The sequence below is a fragment of the Clarias gariepinus genome, chromosome 23, assembly GCF_024256425.1.
Source record: "Clarias gariepinus isolate MV-2021 ecotype Netherlands chromosome 23, CGAR_prim_01v2, whole genome shotgun sequence".
In the NCBI taxonomy this organism is placed as follows: domain Eukaryota; kingdom Metazoa; phylum Chordata; class Actinopteri; order Siluriformes; family Clariidae; genus Clarias; species Clarias gariepinus.
The window spans coordinates 12,628,385-12,649,583 of NC_071122.1; the positions used below are offsets into that span (position 1 = coordinate 12,628,385).

General features: G+C 36.6%; 1 protein-coding gene across 5 annotated transcripts in view; it reads right to left on the reverse strand.

Moving 5' to 3' along the window:
* nisch (nischarin) overlaps nt 1–21,199 on the reverse strand; it is a 35,574-nt gene that overhangs the window by 12,093 nt on the left and 2,282 nt on the right. Inside the window, exons 3-15 of one of the 5 annotated variants that reach the window (XM_053484006.1) lie at nt 19,072–19,254; nt 12,377–12,425; nt 10,395–10,558; nt 9,990–10,085; nt 9,009–9,104; nt 8,762–8,914; nt 8,035–8,103; nt 7,724–7,909; nt 7,501–7,629; nt 6,821–6,934; nt 6,306–6,429; nt 2,247–2,362; nt 1,086–1,153 (exon numbers count right to left, since the gene is read on the reverse strand). In XM_053484006.1, the coding sequence (XP_053339981.1) occupies nt 1,086–1,153; nt 2,247–2,362; nt 6,306–6,429; nt 6,821–6,934; nt 7,501–7,629; nt 7,724–7,909; nt 8,035–8,103; nt 8,762–8,914; nt 9,009–9,104; nt 9,990–10,085; nt 10,395–10,558; nt 12,377–12,425; nt 19,072–19,254 (1,547 nt within the window). Of the gene's footprint in view, nt 1–1,085; nt 1,154–2,246; nt 2,363–6,297; nt 6,430–6,820; nt 6,935–7,500; nt 7,630–7,723; nt 7,910–8,034; nt 8,104–8,761; nt 8,915–9,008; nt 9,105–9,989; nt 10,086–10,394; nt 10,559–12,376; nt 12,426–19,071; nt 19,255–21,199 lie in introns of those variants that run through there. The other 4 variants (XR_008356172.1, XR_008356173.1, XM_053484008.1 and 1 more) reach the window with 4 other exon arrangements.

The following is a 21,199-nucleotide window of genomic DNA, read 5'->3' on the forward strand; positions in this document are numbered from 1 at the left end:
ACACATATATATATAAAAAATTAATTTATGTTTGGGGGGGGGGTCCGAAATCCAGAGGAAAACTTGCAATGAATAAAACTTTGAAGTGACATGAGGAGAGGAAGCAGACCCAAAAGGGAAACCATTCCTCTGTAAATCTGGATAAATATTTACTGTATTGTGCATCATGCAGAGAAGATGCAAACAGTATTTGATGTTTGGGAGAATATTCAGTATGACCTTAATTATACGTGTCTAGATTTATTGATCAGACTATAAAAACCACTACCTCTACTGAATGAATGATCAACAACTGCTTCAAACTATAAAGTAACAATCCCATTACTAATAGTTTGTTCGCCATGTTTCTTCTTATTTTTATTTTTTGGTCAATTCCCACCCACTAACTAAGCATTCCCGATCAACAAATAGCAACTAATTACCGATCAGAGAGGATGAAGGTTTGCACATGCTTCCTCGTGACATTTTTTTAACCTGTGGCTTATGCAACGTCAGACAGCAGCTCTACACACTCTGAGAAAAAGTGCCATTGTTGTTTACTAAACAATCTAATCTAAACCTTCCCAAGAGAGGAAGGGGCGAGGCAAATCTTTACGCTCAGCATTCGCATCAGAACATAGGGCATCAAAAGATTGTTTGAGGATTGTTTACACATTCTAAAAAAATCTGACTTGCTTGAATTACACCTCTTAACTCTATTAGTCTCTATTATCAAGGAGTGATATTAAAAGCTTGGGAAATAAACATGTAGGGAAGTAATCATGTTTACACATTCTCTCTTTTTATGTCTCTACAAAAGCTTTAGGAGCAGTTACGTGTTCATGTGATTTTATCAGTCAGCATGTTTACATCAATAACATTCTTATATGATTTCCACATGATTTAAGAAAATGGGCAGTATATTATGACATTTTAAAACCCCCTTACAGAAATGTTAGTCCAATGATAAACATATCTGTTAATCCGAGCTGCTGGAACACTATGGTCTCAATAGTAGTAATTTTCTAAGCATGATAATAGTAATTTATCAGTATAATTTTTGACAGGTCATAGAGAATTAACCATGTATTTTAAAAAAAACTGACCCAGAATTTTCATGTTTCTCCTCAGAATTGATCTCAGAAGTTGAACCGGTAGTAAGTTGAGTCCTCACCTGTAATAAACCAAACACAGGCAAATGTTCTTTCACTGCTGTAGTGTTGGACAAAATGTTTCCACAATGTTTTTAATCATGCACAGATATACATAAAGACATACTGTATTCATACATACAAACACAAAGACACACACAGAGGGGCCCAAACAAATGGTAAATGAAAAGGAAAACGGCGGAGCCATGCTTTGCTTTCGGGCAATATAATATTATATTGAAGTGGTATTGTACATTTGTACACTCGCTACACTGTGGAGAGAAATTGAAGTATCATGTAGAGTAATCCCTATGAACTATCCAATGTAGTTTGCCGAAATCAAACGTGTGTGGACACTAATGGGGACAACTTTGAGCACCTAATGTGATTGCATAATTCGAACATGACTGACAGCTACAAATTTATATACATTTTTCTTTTAAACAACCATTTTAAAACACAAGTGGTGTCTGTGACTGAGGAATTGGAAGCCATGCTGTCTTCACTGAGCTTGTCCAAGAGTTTTACTGCGAATGGATGAAGTGTATAAATATTACAGCACAGTGGTGTGTCCTGGACGGAGAATTGAACACCATGTGTGTATTACTATCTGATTTTTTTCCAGTGGACAAGAAGATATAACCAGAAAAAAACAGTGAGAAAGAAAACAAACCCTACTTCCTACTGGCTTCTGGAAAAGTTTAGTATTTGGTATGCTTGTTAAAAGATAAACTACTTTACAGCTGTTCAACTCAGCTCACTGCTGGAACTATAGCACATGTTCCTGAATCTCACCACAGGCTGGACTACAGTGACACTTATTGGTAACTGACAACCTCTACAAAAGGGTTATACAGGTGAATAGTTAGAGTAAAAGCCTTATCGGGAGAGGATACGGACAATTCCAACTCCGTGGGAATTCACATGCTTATCTATTTTACTTATTCTCTATTCATTAAATTCTACTACTACAACTAAAATTTCCCACTAATACCAAGCCAAACATAAATGCTGGTTGTGATGGAACTGTAATTGACTCACATAAATTTTTTTTTAAAAAAATTCAAATTTAATTACAAATTTATGTGCAGTTGATCGACTGATAATTCTCCTCACCTGAGGTGTGGCCTCACAGGCTGTGGGGAGGTCATTACAGCATCGCTGGGTAAGTGTAGAATCCACATGAGTCAATATCTCTTTGGTAAGAAAGGCATCGTCTTTGCAGGCTATTTCTGGAAAAGGACAGCAGTGATTTTATTTACCCAACAGAGGTGGAGAACTGAATAAATCATACAGCAAATCAATGGTATAGCGAGCGGTACGGTTATGAAAAAGGAAAATCTAATACCAATACATCAACTATCTGTAGACACATACACATTTCATGGATGCTCATACTGTATAAGGGTAGGCAGGCAAAGTGAATCAATATAAATTGATGCATTTAAGTATAATCAGTGTCACGAAATAGCTTTTTATTATAGTTTTTTATATGTATTTTTTTTGTAAACCACATCAGAGTCCCAGATAAAAATATAAAATAAATAAAACAAAACATTTAGTATACAACTAAAGTATACTACATACAACACCTGTCCTGGAGCAAATAAGACAAACTAGTAGAACTGAAAAGAAAAATATATATAATATATAAATAAAATTGTAAATTTTTTCAGCTTCATGTTCCCTATACCGTTCACAGAGGGGTTTCCATGTGTCTTAAAATCCCTCTATAGATCCCTTCATAGAATTAATACATCTTCTCCAGCGGTACATGATGCCCAACATCTCTAATCCAATGATCATAAGTCGGAGGTAAAGAGTCTTTCCATATAAGTAGAATAAGAAAAGAAGGCAAGAAGGGCAACAAAGTTGGAAGCCAATTTGTAAAGATATACAAAATGTTCAGTTATCTGTTCAAATGTAAGCAAAGTTGAAATCAATATACACATCATTATATAACGAGGTAATACCTTGATTGACTATATTGTCAAAAAAAAATCCTTCTTTAGCCAATTATTTTGCTGACCAGAGATTATATATTTATGTGTAATTTATACCTCCAGATATTCACAATTTCTTGTGATTAATCCTAAAAGGGGCTAAAGAAAAAGAATGATTTGTGAACGCTGTGCCAATTAGTTCACTTTTCTGATGATTGACTTTATAGCCTGATATTTTACCCAACTCAGTCAGCATGTCATTAGCATATAATCACACATTTTCCTTTAAGATCCTCTCAAAGCTATGGCTTGTGTCTCTATCTCTACAACAAAAAAAGCTGAAATAAGGGACATACTTGTCTTGTGCCACGTTGTAACTCAATTTCATATAGCACCGTGACCCATGACATGAACACAGTAGGAGGAAGGGAGGCTGACAGGAAAGACTCCTCAAAGACTGATACAGTAGGGGGGCTCAAAGAAAACTCATCGCAACTTAGAAGGCAAGCATTCAGGTTGTTGGGCTTTTAAAATATTTAGAGTTTGCACTAGTAGACATTGTTCTAGTAGTGCTGGCAAGGAAGTCTGACTATGTAGCAAGTCAAGCCTCAATATTTGATCTGTTAGTAATTTGGGGCGTTCATTTCTCACTCTTCCTTTAATTTCACTGTAAGAAATAGCCCTCCTAAATATGTCTGGAATATACTCTAAAATATGTGCTTCCCATTGCAATGAAGGAGACATCAGGAGTTTGGGTGATTTATAAGGAATATGTCTCAAGCATAATATATATTCCACAAACCCCTTAAGCAGTATTAGGCCTCCATAGATGGTAGAGTTCAGTTGTGTAACAGGAATAAGAAGTGATAAAGTCTGAAATAACTATAGTTTCATAGCTGTAAGCTGGACAGAATACAAAACCTTTGAAAAATTAAGAAGAATTATACACAGAGGGGGGAAAAATTAAAAACAGCAAGATGTGGGATTGTGAAATTTTTGAATAATGAGTAATGGCTGATCTGGAGGTGGGAACCTTCTTGGTAGAATTACGGTCCAGGATAGAAGAAAGAGCCCAGCTGAAATCACTCCCACATTTAGGAGATATTGGGCGATTATTGGGCGATTGTATTGGGCGATTTCGAAAAACAAATTGCTAAAGAATATGTGGTCATCCCAGTTAAGTGTGTATGTGCCCTGAATGTAAAACCAGTGTTTTTTACAAAAGCATCATTCAATATGAACCAAAATATAAAAGGTATAGCTGCTGCAGGGGCGTTTATCTTAAGGCATTTTGAGTTCTAGCAAACCACCACCATTAAATAACAAATCACCTTAGGAAAGGAAGATTGCGAACTATCCATCATGGGTTTTGAAGCTGCTGGGGGAAAATAAATAATAGGTACAAAGCAAACATTTGGGTATTTCTGTGAAAATTTTTCATTTAGTCAGGCGGCGCTTTCACATTTGCAAACTTGCTGGAACATGCACAATCGTCCCGAATGGAAATTTTCAACAGTTCTTAGTCACCTTCTTGGTGGCATCACATGCCATACACCTACAAACTGGCTACACATTACCAATGTTATGACATACTTATGATCACAACTACTACAAACCGTGCCAAACCACTTATTTTCTACAAAATATACACAATTTACCTATTACCAGCATCTCACCTGTTAACAGTGACCAAATAACCCGTGTTTTGGCTTCCTGTGACTGTAGGTTCATAGCTTCTGTCACGCACTTCTGTAATAACATCACCATACTGAGTATAGTATCTATTAGAGCATCTTACTTAGTACTTTACTGCACATGGTCAGATTTAGCCATTTTAGAAAGTTGATCCAGAAGCGACAACTCTATGATCCATAAAAAAGTGGCACAAAACTATGCAGTCTCCCAACCACATACAAAATGCTTAAATCTAAGAGAACCATATCAAACCTTGATGATCTCTTAAAAATTTCATACGATTTTCCCTAAAACGACTGACCCTGATGAAAGCATATGAGATGGGGAAAGAGGCAGTGCATCCAGGTGGTGGTGCCCGTTAATCTCAAACAGCATGAGTGACTGAGTAATATATTAATTTAAAACACATCCACAATTTTTTTTAGTTACTTACATACCAATCATCCATAACATCGACACTACATAACATTAACTCATTAACACTGACTCTAAATTACTGTATACACTAGTAAACTAGTGACAAGACCATGAGCACCCATGGCTCCAGACCAAGGGCCAGCCCTTCTGCTCCAATCCCACAGAAAAGCCAATGCAAAACAAATCGCAGAAAAATGCAAATGCTAACCACGACAGAAAGGCACCAGAACACCCGGTGCACTGCAGCACCAAAGGAACCTTTTACCCAAACAGAACTATATCTCAGTGCCTTAATGTTGTCCTAGAGTGTGTTCATAAAACTTGTCATGTGTGCATTCCAAGGTGTCAAATTAGCAGGTTTCTATTTTATTTATATACTGCAGTCACGAAGAAGAATTCTATTGCATGATATTTGTGTCCGTGCAGCCCTCAGAGTCCTGAATTGAAAATGTAACACCACATCAGGCCAGAAGAGGTCACACAAAACACCTAAGAATTGAAAATGTATCCGTTCATTTTGTTGCTTTACTCCTAACATGCATTAATGTAAGCATGTTTAAGTTTTTGCTCAACAAACATTAAAACAAGAAGTGCTGAAATCTTCATATATTCTTAAGTAAGGTTACCAACAGACATGTAATAAACTGCAAAACCACAATGTTTTGCAACTCAAGCCACACCTACCAAGATACAAGGCCTGTTGTCGCATCTCAGAAAAAAAATAATTATATTCATCCAATTAAAGCCAAATTTAAAAAAAAGCAGCAGATCATGAACAATTTATCAATAAAAATTAAAGAAATTAGATTAGACATTAGACATTAAATGGCACCTATGTTGCCATTTAACTTCTGTACACAAATGCTTCTTTCTTCGAATGATTTGACATTTAAGCATGGCCTTTTGTACCTTTTATTATGAGGTCTTTAATCTTAAAAAGCTTAAACTTCAAAAGCTATAATGTCTTTAATTCTGCAATGAACCTAATGCTGCAAATAACTACCGCAAACATATATCTTCTAAATATCTAAATAACGACCTATTCGTCTACACGTCAAACTTTTTACACACGTGATACAGAATGAGCCACTTCATGCTGCGCTGATACATACATGATTACCTTGGCTGGAGCTGGCACAGTGAAGCGAAGAAGAGGAAAAAGAAGAGGAAGACTGTGAAGCAGTGACAGAGCCGGAGGATGAGGGATTTAGCCCTGCATCAGTCCGTCTGGGGACATCACTAATCTGACACAGAAGAAAAACACACCACTTTTAGGAAGAGTTAAATGTACTGGTTTCAGCTTGCACTAAATATGCAGCTACAATGAATCACATCATATGAATAAATTGTTTCCATATGAATCGGAATTTATATGGTGTACCTGCAGAAGAAATTTTACCAAATCCTAATTTAAGTACTTAAAGTCTGTGGTCAAAAGAGCGTAGCAATGAGGCGGTGTGGAAAAATTGAGAAAGGTTGAAAACAGATTACAGTTTTAAAAGAGGAACTAAAGGGTCATGTTGAAGGCCCACATAAGGAAGCAGATACCAAGCTTATCTTCAGAGGAATAGTTTCTAAAAGACTGTGATTTCCTTTCTTTAAGTAACAAAGACTATGACATCAAACAACCCTTACCTTTTTATCAGAGTTTGCCATTCTGTCTTTCGCTTCTTTGGCTTTCTGAATGGCTTTCAGCACTTCAACAGTGTCCAACTCCTTCTCAGTGGTTACTGTACCATCTAGGCAAACCTTTAATAACACATATGTTCACCCACGTTCATTATGAATTTTCCAATGGCAGTATAAGCAGGAAATTAGACATGTAATGACAATCTTACGACAAGATTTTTATTATTACGAGGCTAAGTGAAAAAACTATCCGCACTCTACCTGTAGAATTTATTAATGAATTTTTAGAAAAGACAAATGCATCATTTTTTATATTGTCTTCTTGCTTCTTAATACACTTTGTCCATATCCATGAGGAGACTTGAACGAAAAGCGCAGATGAGGCCAACAAACGTTTTAATATAACAGGAGTGCGGATATTTTTCTGACTCACCATTGTATTATAATATTACTGAAAGTTGTTCTGTTTCATTATGTTGTATTGGTACGGAAAATTTCGGACCACTTGTCCATTTGGGGGATTGATCACTTTTATCAAATGATAAAATGGGGAAAAAAAACAAATAATACTTTAACAATAAACTATGAAACAAACACCCACACACACACACACTATTTACATTTAGGCATTTGGCAGGTACAATATGATGGTACAAGTAAATTTCTCATAAATAAGTAAGCCGTACCTCTGATGCTCTGTCACAGAACTGCGCCAGAACCTTTGTTCTGTAGTCAGGAATAATGCACATGGGGTTGTTGGCGATGGACAGTTTTTCCAAACAGGGCAGCATTCCGATGTGCTTTATTTCATCCAACTGCGGAAAATAACGATTAACAGGTAAATCAAATTAAACACTATTTCTGCCAACATGCATCTTCGCCATCTTTGGCAACCAATCTTTTTAATACCTGTGCTAATCTGTTACTGCTCAAGTCCAGGTTCACAAGAGAGTAAAGTTTACTGAGACCAGACAGGGTTTCAAGTTGATTCCCGGCCAAATTCAGGGTCTTGATGTTGCCTAGTTTAGTGTGAACACCCTCGAGGACCGTGAGCTTGTTATAGGACAGGTCCAAGTGCACTAGATTGTACAGATACTGCAAATAGACATGAAACAAGTAAGGCTTTGACAAATGTTGATTAAAGTTTAGAATGGCTAGTATGTACAGTATATTCAAATATTATAGTTTAATATTAACAATACGATTTTTAAATAGCTTACCTGTATATTTTCCACCAGTGATATGCAATTGTGTCCAAGATCAAGGAATTCAACTGCAGGAATCAGTTTCTAAAATGACAAAGGGAAGATTTTGAAGAGATTAGCTGTGAGGGAGTGTGCCATGTGTGGCCAAGAAGCATGGATGTCAGGGGCATTGCCAGTAAAAGAGGTGTGGCATAATAGTCTCGGTGGAGAAATGCACACGGCCTCTGTGCTTGTCAGTTCTAGCCAAGGTGGAAAAGTTTGTTCCTTTATTTTGTGTTTATACAGTACACTGATCAGCCATAACATAACTACCACCCACATAATATTGTGTGGGTTTCCTTTTTTGCCACGAAAACAGCCATGCACTCTGTGTTCGCAGATTTCTCGTCAAACCAGCAATCATCTTTTTCCTAATTTAAGCTACAGTAGCTCTATTGAAACAGACTTCCAGAGCCAGCCGTCGCTCACCATATGCAAATGAGGCTTTGGCTGCCCATGACGTGTTGCCGGTTTACTGGTTTTGCGCCGTAGGAGCACTTTTGATAAGTCCTGACCACTGCAGACTGTGGTTTTGGAGTTGCTCTGATCCAGCTGTCTAGCCATCACAATTTGACCTTCGTTAAAGTCACTTAAACATTTACGTTTGCCCTACATTTACTTATCAACATGGTGATCAAATTGTTTTAAAAGAAGAGAAAAGAAATTTCTAGCAGGTAAAGAATTTAAAGCAGTTTTGCCTCACCACAGACTCATCGATGCAGCTGATGTTATTGTGGCTCATGTCCAAGGTGGTTAGTAACTTCCAAGTGGGAATGATTGCTGTCACTGCACCATCGATGTCCAAGCCTTCGGGTTCCCACTGGGCAAACTCAGCAGCTTCGGGAACTAACATTTCCTACAGAACAAAGTCACCCAAACCCAATTCAGGGTTAATACAGATACTGGATTTTAAATTGGCTTAAATGGTTCAATCAAAGCAGATATTAAACCTTCATGGACAGAGCTGAGCGATGAATACTGAGTGTAGCCAGAGTGGGCTTTAACACAGGAAGTCCTCTTATCTGTCCTGAACTGCAATCATTTATCTGAAACAAATCAGCAGGTAGAGGCATTTTTTTAAAACACTTTGTTTGTATTTAACACGTTTTAACTTTACATACATACCAAAACAATTTCTAATAGTTAATGTAGTCTAAGTATGCAAAAGTGTAAGAGTTTTAATTGTTCTTGCTTGTCAAAAGCCAGAGAATAAGTCCCTAACTTACGAACAAGTTCCGTTTCAAGAGCACATTCATAAGTCGAATTTGTTCGCAATTCCAACAAAATGAGTCTCATACAGCTTTGACATAAATATACAATGTAAAGCTTTTTTTTAAAATAAATAATTAAGAACACAACAGGTTCTGTATTTCGAATCTAGAGTGGCAAAGACGCAGCGGGACCAGCTGACCTTGTTTAAAAGGAACCCAGGAGGACATCAGGGGAGGGACAACGCTACATGATGTTTACTGTGTGCTTGAACGGATGCCATTTTTTCTCAAAGCTGTATTGGACTGTGAACGCTGTCTTGTGGAGGATTTTCCGAAATAACGATTATTCACCATCAGGACAGCTTTTCTATCCTTGTGCTCCCGAACTGGTTCATTGTAACCGGTAAGGTCGACTCATTTCTCCTGCACCCCCCACATGCACATACACATACAATATACTGGACTGTGGACACTTACACATTGAAAATATTGTATATAATTTAAAATATTTGTATCTCGAACAATGCAGTGTCTATTTTTTGTACAATACACTTGAGCTACTTTCATGATTTCTAATGTTCATAGCTCCGCGGTAGTTTCGTATCTGTGGAAATTCGTTACTGAAATGTTTGTAAGTCGGGGACTTACTGTGCTTCATGCCAACATTTTTTAAACATAATAACAACCTACTACAGGCTATAAAGAAAATGTGTCTCTTACCTCAATCTGGAGCATGGATTTAAAAACAGAAAGGTCAAATGTCAGGCTGTGTTCTGCAATATTGCTGGTGCCCACAACTCCTACTGTCCCTGGGATCTGTGTATGCACAAACACATTAGAAATTGTTAAAACCATTCAATACCAGACCAAATTGGAGCTAAATAATAAAATATGAGACTGCTTAGGTTTCTGATGTGATGATTCATAAATAATAAAGGATTATTTAACAAGTAGCAATAGGCGACATTTCTTACTTATGAACACCAATAAAAGTGTAAACCTTCTATATATTAAAATTGTAAAAAAGAAAGAAAATACAGAAAGAACTATAAGAAATTCTATAAATATGATGAATGATGCATCGAGTCAGGAACAACCTGACACCTAAAGCAAATCTTTATGCACCTTGAGATATTTGAGTCTGCAGGCAAAGTCCAGTATGTGGCCAAGATCTGCCTTGGCATCTCCATTAGCACAGGTGGGTTTGGCCAGTTTCAGCTGTTGGGTGATGGCATAGAGCTGTAGCGGCCTCAGGAGGAAAACTTCACCCGCAACTAACAACTGCTCACCTGCACGAAGAGAAGTACATAAATTATAACATGCAGTCACGTTTTTATGATTCATCATCAACAATGAAAAGACAGACAGCTGTGTTACAATATCGCTTATTAGATTATATAATTATTTACAATATATTGATCTTAATCATTTACTACAAGTCAAATTTATAAAACTGTTGTATAAAATATGTAGTGTACTTTATTCCTAGATAAAGGTTGTTTCTTTGTGCAAATTGCATTAACCATGTTTCTGTTGGATAGTAACTAAAGCATGTAGAGTTTTGATATATGTGAAACACAAACTTTCTGGATGAATTATGAAAAAAAAATGTATGTTTGTTTTACAGCACTTATTGGATTAATCAACATGTGCTACAACGTGAAAGTCCAAGGAGCTCAGTGCAGATCTGAGAAAGAGGATGGCATGTCCAAAATTTCTCATGGAGCCATTTGTAAAGAACCGCAGATTCCAAGATCAGTTCAAACAATGGCAGTGGCAATTCTTAAAAGTCAGCAGAAAACCAATAATTATCAGTAATTAATTCCAGTAAATTAATTAAGATTGATTTAAATATCCAAATAGGATTCTGCCAAAAGCTTGTGACATGGTAATGGTTATCTCTGCTAAAGAAACTAAGAATTCCAAATATTAAATGTGCTGCATAATTTAAAGCATGTATTGGTTTCAGAAAACCCACAATAAATGGCTGTAAAGTAAAAATATATAAAATATTATAAGTGTAAAAAAAATAAAAGTGTAATAAATTTTATAAGAGTAATAAAATAAGTCAATATTGAGAGTGAAAACTCATTGCTTTAAAATCAGGAGTTTTAGACACAGATTTGTGCAGTTTTATAAGAAAACAGCTGATAGGTTTTTACTGAGCTTGCTGGAGAATATGAGTTCTTCTGGTAACTTTGTCACACTCGCTCCTTTCTATTTTTATGCAAATCCCAGGAGCGTACATTAGGTTTTTTGTTTCCATCTGAAAACTGGTCTGTCTTGAACTATATATTTTTTCTTAACAGCCATGCATATATTCTCCTGTAATGTTATTTATTTATTAATTTTTAAGTTATATATGGAAATACTGAATTATTTTGTACATAATTATGCAGACATGATAAACATAATTAACAAAATTAGTACAGCATATAATATGGTGTCTAAGACTTTTGCACAGTACTGTATATAAAGATCTGTAATACAATATTTAGACAAAATTAATTTTTTTATTGCATGCCCAATTTAGCCATGACATTGATGTTGATGCAGAGTGTATCTAAACTTCTGACCGCAATCTTGATAGCTAAGTGTTTCCACCTAAGAGTTTCTTATCAGACACCAACTGTCAAAATGCCAAAGATACAGGAAGGAGAATGTTTAAATGCAATTTTCTATTAATTTTTGACAGATTTTATACAAATATTTCTGACTGAAATAGTTTTTCAGAATACAAATCGGAGAAAACGTCACCTGCCACAAAATAACTACTTTATAAAATTGTAGTCAATGATTACGCTTTCCTGGTACTGAGTCGAGGTCTTAGAGCGGGGGTCCAATCAGTCCTGATTGTCAGCACAGTGGTGTGAGCAAGGAAATGGGTTGATCTGAAGCCTTTCTTACTTCGAAAGGAATGATATCTTTCCATATTGTTATACGTTTAATTTTTACCAGAATAAAACATTAAGTATGTAAACATGGCAGTAAAAGCCAACAATATAATAAAGAAAAAACAAGTTAAAGTTACATGATGAATACCCAGCCTATCAGACCTTTTAGACATAATCTATAAAATATACAAAATACAAATATACAAGTCATACCTCTGTGGAACAGATCTTCTGCCAGGGTAGCAGTGATGCCATTGATTTCCTGAAATCAAAGAAAGCAATCATAAGTTACTATGTATTTAAATAAAATCTTTATAAAGCCACATTTACTATTTGGTTTATTCGCCGATCCCATGCATTTTATATTGCGATTACAGAACTTTAGCTATGATGATGAAATGATGTAAACACAATACAGGGCTTTACATACTGCTGAATTAAGTTCTAAAATACAGTGAACTGTTTTCTACCATCTGGCTATACAGAAAAAAAAAGTATTGTTCCACTGTTTCCTACCTCACATCTACATCATACACTCATTACGATCATGACAAGTGCACTAATTAACATTCGGGTAACAGATGTTTGATTTGTTCAATGATTGATTTGTTTAATTGTACGAGGCTTTTTGTAGTTCTCGTAGTATAAAAGATGTCTTGTTGCTTAGCACTGCTGTTCTGGCAGTGCATTTGGAGGAGGAGTGAAAAAAAGACGAAGTGTGAAGAATTAAAAAATGAATTATCTAAAGGCTATTTCAGCTGAAGCATTAACAGTCACACTTTGGGGAAACTCTGGGGCACAAGTTAACTTTTTAAAGAAATATTAAAATAAAGTGGATTTTAATCATCATCTTTAAAGATTTAGTTTGATATCTGAATGATTCTCAAGCATGTACTGTACTTGAAGCTCCTCCAGAATCTAAGGAGGCCCATAGACCACCCATAAAATGACTGACGCATCTAAAATGCATCCAAACCACACATTTTCTTCTTTTGTTTTCCTTTACCGCACTTCACTCCTTTTTACACTTTATGTCTAGGTCTCATGCTTCTTTCAAGGAAAAGTCTTACAGTGGTCAATGATTAAAAGACTGGGTAAGTGTGAGGAAAGAACTATTGCTACCAGTAATTTACCAATTTTAATACCCATTTTCCTACCGTATTATTACAAATATTAGTATTTCCAAGTGTTCACTTGGGTAGAAATAAAAAAAAAAATAAAATAAGATAAAGACCTACCAGATGGGAAAATGTAAAATATGTGAGCACGCTTTTAACATCCCATTTAGATCTATATTTAACCGCTCTAATGGATTTTTAAGGAAATGGGATCATTTAAATGTCAAATGGATAGAAGGCCTCCCCACACATAAAGGGGATCAACAAAGCTTGATTCTTTTTCTAAATGACATTAAGGCTTAGCCTTTGGAAAGAATTCTTTATTCACTCGAAATCATAACCAGTGTTGAAGGACGTTACTTTTTAAAGTAACTAATTACATTACAAAATTACTGTCTTTAAAAAGTAATCAGTTACTTTACATTTACATTTAGGCATTTGGCAGATGCTCTTATCCAGAGCGACTTACATTTTAATCTCATTACACATCTAAACAGTTGAGGGTTAAGAGCCTTGCTCAAGGGCCCAACAGTGGAAACTTGGTGGTTGTGGGGTTTGAACCTGGGATCTTCCGAACCGTAGTCCAATGCCTTAACCACTGAGCTACCCCTGGCCTTTACAGCATTACTTTCTGATAAAAGTAACTAGTTCGAGTACTTTTCCATTGCAGAAAATGAAAACTCCTTTGTGATTCCTTATGCATGTTGTTTTAGTCAAGACCTTTATAATTATTCTACCATCATCACTTAGCGAGGTTTGGCCTATAATCTGTTAACTACTAAAACCCCTCACCTACGTGGTGGCCGTAAGTACAGTTCATCATGATTCACTGCGAGGTTTAGGGCTGTGATTATGTTTCTATCTTCCATCTTAGACCGCATAGGGTGAGATAGGGGTATAACAATTAGGGGTATAACAGTAGGAATAACAGAGGGGGGCATGTAGGACAACTTTCTCACACACACACACGCGCACACACGCGTCCTCCGAGTGTGTTACTCCGCCCCCAACATGGCGTGAGTGAGCAGTTCGAAAAGATGCGGTCAGCTGGCGTCACGTGGTTCGGAGGAAACACTTGATGGTCTTCAGCCGGTGGGAGTCCCCTAGTGACGGTGAGGAATTAGGGAAGAAATCAGGGAAAAAAAAAACACTGGGCTGCTGACTGGTACCGGGCCATACAGAAAAAAATTAAAATATGTATTTGATTTTATTTCTATTTTATTGACTATCTGCAGAGTATTTTGTTTAAAAAAATAATAATACCAGATCGTCTCCCATTCACTTCCGTCTGCACATTGCACATTGCACAAGTTCAACTCTGCAGACGTTCTGGATTAAAATCAAGGCGGAATATTCTGAAATCGCCACACAATTTTCAACAATGTATCTCTGTGAGACAGGGTTGCCTGCAGTGACAGCAACAAAAATGAAATAACAGAGCAGACTGAACATGAGGAAACGATTCTGTGTTAATAGTATGTTGTATATATTATGCACTTATGTTTTGTTACGAGCATGTGATGGCCGGTCCGTGGTAAACTGTCTTAGATAAAACCGGTCCGTGGTGCAAAAAAGGATAGAGACAACCGCATTAGTGGACCCTCGAGTCTTGGGGAATGAAAGAGAGGGAAAGAATAAAATTGAGCCACACTGCTGCAAAAAAATTCATCACTTCGATTATAAACTTCTCGAAGCTCTACTTTGCAATATGTACTAATTTTGGTCATTTGTGGATGCCTGACTACCTTTCACCCCTACCAGTTTGGTTTAAAAAAAATATAGCTTAATTTAAATGTTTGGGGGTTTTTTTTCCCAAAAGACAAAGACATTAGGAGTATTCATTAACAACCAATTTGGGAAAGACAAACCTGTTTAATCAGGCTGTAGAATCATACTCTTCTGTTTTACAAAGTGCTTACTAAAGGTGTTTCAAAATCACAAAAGTCCATTTACACAGTAGGGGAAGGGACTAAAATTATAAAACCTCTGTATGTTGGACCCTGTTTTTCTCAGAAAAGAAGAAAGAGGAACAATGACCTGAAAAAACAGACAGTAATACAATCACTCAATAGCTCTGAAAAAAGTGGAATTAACACCGGCCCCCGCAGAAACCGGGTCTGAGTAAAGCAATTTCACTTTTACACTCCAGTTTAACAAATCACCCAACCATGTGATCACTACAGATGGCGAAAAGAATTTCACACATAAAATAAAAAAATATATAATAATAATCATTATCAAGAGCTATTAATTTTCTTCAATTACATAAAACAGCTCATTTGTTGTTTATGTATTCATGCTCTTTTTTAATTTTAAAACACATTCACGACTACACTGGTGTAATAAAAAATTTCCATTTGGTATTAAAAAAAATAAATAATAATAATAATAATAATACTTTATACAAAAACTAGGATGGTTCCAATATAGTAAGAAGCTGCCTCAGAAATTTACACTATATGATGCTAAATAAAACTTAAAATGCAAAGAAAACACTAAAACTTTTTAAGTCAGAAGAATGTCCACAGCATATCTCACTAATCTGAGTATCTCTTCACTCTTTCTACTTTGACCTCACATTAAGTTAGTAAATATGTGGAGTTTGACCTGAATTAGAAATGCTGAGTAGCTAGGAATGTTGCATCCATTAAATCCGTTCGTAGGTCAAAGGTAATATATTTTCAAAACTGTCAATCATGGTAAAATATACAGATGAGAAACACACAGGGCTAAACAACAAGCTCAACTTCCTATTTCTTACAAAGTCCCAAAGTCCCCATTAATTTAGCCAAGCATTTTTGCGGATGGATTTGTCTTAGATTAAGAAACAGATATGGACTCATGGGAGTATTAAAGTGAATTTTCTCCTTCTAAACGTCAGCAAGACAAAGGAGCCGATAGTGGACTTTAGTACAAAGCAGGAGAGGAACCATCAGACCATCCGTCATCAACAGGAGCCCAGTGGAGAGAGTGGACAGCTTCCAATACCTCGGTGTTCACGTCACGCAGGACCTGTCATGGTCCTGTCACATCAACACGTGGTAAAAAAGGCCCGACAGAGTCTCTTCCACCTCAGACGCTTGAGAGACAGACTGCCCTCCAGAGTCCCCAGAAATTTCTACTACATAGAGAGCATCCTGACGGGAAACATCACGACCTGGTTTGAAAACAGCACCATGCAGGACAGACGAGCTCTACAGAGGGTGGTGCGATTAGCTGAGCGCATCATCCGCACCGAGCTCCCTGACCTGCACTTGATCTACAGCAAGCGGTGCTGGACCAAGGCAGGAAGATCGTGAAGGACCTCAGCCATCCCAACAATGGACTGTTCTCTCTGTTGAGGTCAGGAAAGCAATTTTGCTCCCTAAAGACCAACACAGAAAGACTGAGGAGGAGCTTCTTTCCGCAGGCGATACGGTCTCTTAATCAGTACACCACACAGTAATGATCCATTTTGCACATCAACACGTTTTTTGCACCAACTCTGGACATTCAAGACACTAGTGGCCACTGCACAAATGCACATTCGCGGACATTAGTTAATTACTCTATCACATGGCACTTTAAATAAGTCACTTTTAAGTATATTCGCACACCCCCTGGACGTTCTGGTTCAATGATGCATTTAAAGTCACTTTAAATATGTGGATATGTCAATCATTACAGTTACAGGCACATTTGCACACCCCTGGTCATTTCCATTTATATTCAATTTCATTCCCATACAAAAATTGTATAGATTCTATATTTGATATTGTACAGCTGTTTTTCTTATTTTTCATACATTTTTCTTTTATTGTACATTTTGTACTGTACAGTTAATTTTATTTTATTCTTTCTTAGTTAAATTTACCTTCTATTTTCCATTTCATATTTATTTCCTATTCATAGTCTTTTATTTTAAGGTCATGGGCAGCTGTCTAAGCATTTCACTGCATATCATACTATGTATGACTATGATAAATAAAATTTTTATTTTAAGTTTGAAATAGTATGTTTGGATGCCGTCTTCCCTCGCTCTTCTCTTGATCACTTGGGTTTGTTGACTGTGGAGTGACTGGTTGCTTTACTTCCCAGGAAGCCCTCATGTCTGTGTTTTTTTCAGGTCCTCTCTTTTAGTTATGCTGTTACAGTTTATCCTGCCGGAGTAACTGATTGCACTCTGCACTAAATATACAAGTACATTCACCTTACACATGTGACTGTGACCCGATAGAAACTCATCTCTCTTTCTCTTCTACTCATCTCTCTCTCCCCTTTCTCTCTGTCGAGCTACACATGGTGGCCCTGAGCTGCCCATAATAATAATAATAATAATTAGAACTTTATTGATCCCAGAGGGAAATTGCTTATTCGCATATCCCAGCGTAATTGGGGTCAGAGCGCAAGGTCAGCCATGATACAGGGCCCCCTGGAGCAGTTAGGGTTAAGAACCTTGCTCAAGTGCCCAACTGTGGCAACCTGGTAGCGCTGGTGGTCGAACCGCCGATCTTCTGATCAGTAACTCAGTGCCTTAACCCTTTGAGCTACCACTGCCGACATACAGATCCCTTGCCCTCCAGACCTGTCTGACTGATGGAGTCATGGGGATCTTGGTGCATAGAGGCCCGTGTGGTCTGCTTGGGATGCGTGTGGTGACTGAGAATGGTTCCACTTTACCATGAAGATGGTCCTGTCCTCAGCTGATGCAGACAGCTGTTCTCTGAGGACTTGTGGCTGCAGTCGTTCAATAGTTCAGGACTGGAACTCCCTACAGTTCTGTAACTGAGCCTCCAATAACGAGACTCCATGTTAACTTCAACACATCTCCTGTTACAGTATATTGAACTTCCAGCTGCCTAACACAAAGTATAACTGCAAATCACATCCTGCTATTTATTATCACCCAGATGAGGATGTTGAGTCTCAGTCCTCTCAAGGTCTCTTTCCTACTCAGGGAGTTTTTCCTTGCCACTGTCGCCCTCGGCTTGCTCATCAGGGACAAACTGATCATTTCAATTCATACATATTTTCTCACTCATTTCATAATTTTCTTTTGATTCTGGAAAGCTGCTTTGCAAATAAAATTTAGTTTTCTACACCAAGAAATAAATAAATAAAAATATAAATAAATCCCAAATCACATTAAAAGTATTCTTTGTACATAATCAATTATTTATTACTGTGACTATGAAGTTTATTTAATACCACCACTTTCATAATGTTACTAGTTTGCATAAAACTTTAAAGTTAATCTCAGAGGTCTTTGTTCTTTTGGTTTCTGTCCTTCTGTGACACATAAAATTTCGGACATGACAATGAAGGCAGAACAGGTTAACCCTGCTATTCACCTTCTTTTATTTATGGCAACACAGCTAACTAGCTCCTAACCCAAGGCTGAATTTTAAATCGCTCTGTTATTTACTACTGTATTTACTACTGTTAGTGTATACTACTGTTATTTGTGTTGGCGGAACAAAATAACTGGTTAAATAAAGAAACTAATCATAATCAGTTTTGCTGGATATCTAAAAGAACAGCACTGACCCATGTGTGATGTTGCTTAAGTGTAATCTACAACAAGAATTAATTTCTCTTGTAGCACATTATTAAAATGAACTTTAAATAGGAAAAAGAATGAACTGCCATTATACTTCAGATTACACCATCACTACCTTTTTTCTAGTCTTTGATTCTTTTATGTTGTATTACATACAACATTTGCAAAGACAGTTTTAATTATCATTCTATATTTGGACTTGCTCATCGTTTGCTCAATCCCAAAAAACAAATATGTGTAGGAACACTTACATAGAACTGGAAGTGCAGAAAGTCAGATAAAACTTTCGGGACCGCTACAGGGAATTGGCTGAGCAACGTTTGCAGATACACCTCCAGCTCCTTCTGCCTTTTTTCCACAAGGGTTTTGGAATTTTTACCAATTATCTTCTTCGGCGGCAGAAGATGTTTGTCAATCTTCTTCTCTGAAGTGAGCTGAAAGACACATAATCCATGCAATACCTTACATACTGTATGTCATCATTTAACAAATGGATAAGGAACATGTGAACAATGTTCTCATTCAAGTTTAAATAATGCTCATTTGCATTGTTAATTTTGTAAACAAAAATATTGACTCAAATTATTAACTGACGAACTAGATTTCATGTTAAGGACAAGACTAAGTGTCTTCTTTGAAAACAATAACCATGAATGAAATTATTTCTATTTTTCATTAATGAATAACAACTAAATAATGAGGTAAATGTGAAGGACAGATATGTTTGATTTTTTTTCTTTTTATTCAAAAAGCTGCACACATGTACATTGCAAACTGTAGTAAGTTTGACATTAATAAATAATAATAATTAAAAAAAAAAAAATTTATCCACAAACTGGAATCAAAAACAAACCTTCCGTTACCTGATATGGCTCTCCTTGCTTTTGTGAGAAAACGAACAAAAGATTAACAATTTATGTGATAACTTAATTGCCAAAACAGACAAAAAAAAAAAAAAAAAAAAGGATAGTAAAAAGTGAAAAGCGTTTGAATACCAGCTGTTCAGAAATGTACGAAAAAGCAAGCACACATTACGATTTATGCAACAGTAAGGCAGATTGTGAACATAACGTTGCATTCATACAGTTAGCTTTACTTTTAAATGCGTAGCATAACATGTTAACCACCCTGTTATACTGTTATAAACAGTAGCGTATAGTACATACTGCATTTTCATTTACCTGGCTAACAGTCGACTCTGACAGTGGTCACAATTTAAATTAAACACGCGTGAATACAATTCCTGCAACTTTTATAGCATCAGAAACTGCAGTTACTATTTCGCAGGAAGGACGAAAGTAGTAGCATCATTCATCCAGCGTTTATCTCCGATTCCCATCTGTTTTTAACAAAGGACAGGGAGTCATGCAAGTCTCTTATCTGAGATCTCCTGATTTACGATGCTCTGACAGCACTGTAGCCTCTAACAGTCTTGTTCTTCTGCAAGCTTTTTGCAACTGCTCTAGTTACAGTATAAACAAAATAACCTACAATCATAATGAAACCATGTTGTTTGGAGCCTACTCACAGTTTAGTGGACAAACCAAACGCAATTTTAGTGACTGTTTTATTAAACCTTAAACATAATATTGGAATTATACTTTTATTCCAAAATATAAACATAATATTATAAAATTAGACAAACCGAAGGTACTTTCCATGAATTTGTGAAATTTTAAATCAAAATATGTGGCCTAACAGTCTTCATTTTCTATACCGCTTATCCTGTACAGGGTTGCAGGAAGCATGGAGACTATCGCAGGACACCTCAGGCATAAGGTGGTACAGGCCAATCCACTGCAGGGCACACATGCACACACCACACACTATGAGCAATCTGAGAACAACAATTAGCCATCACCAATCTGCATGTCTTTGGACTATCTGAGAAAACCTGGAGGACTCGCAGGAAACGGGGAGAACATGAAAACTCCAAGCACATGGACCCAAAGCGGGAATCGAACCTGCGAACATGCATGTGCGAAGTCACAGTGCTAACTACTACACCACTGTATAGCCTGACCTAACAGAATGTGATTTAATTTTTATCAACTAGAATATTTTTATATATAAAATAATATCTTATTAAATAAGATAGACTACAACTAAGATCAAAACTAAAACTAAAATAATCTGCCAAAATTAACACGTCGTTTGCAAGCGAAGCTGGAATAATAAAGCTGACTAAACAATAATGGGCATGTTTCACCATGCGTTTATCGAATCAGTCTTGCCCTTATCTTTGGTGGCATGTTTTGGTCATGCATCTGTAAAAGCGAGAAATTCCTTAAAGCAGATAGGTAAATGGTCTAGTTTATTGGTTGGTGAGTCACAGTTGTATCCAACATCTCTACAGAGGCTACATCTATTTTAAGTTAT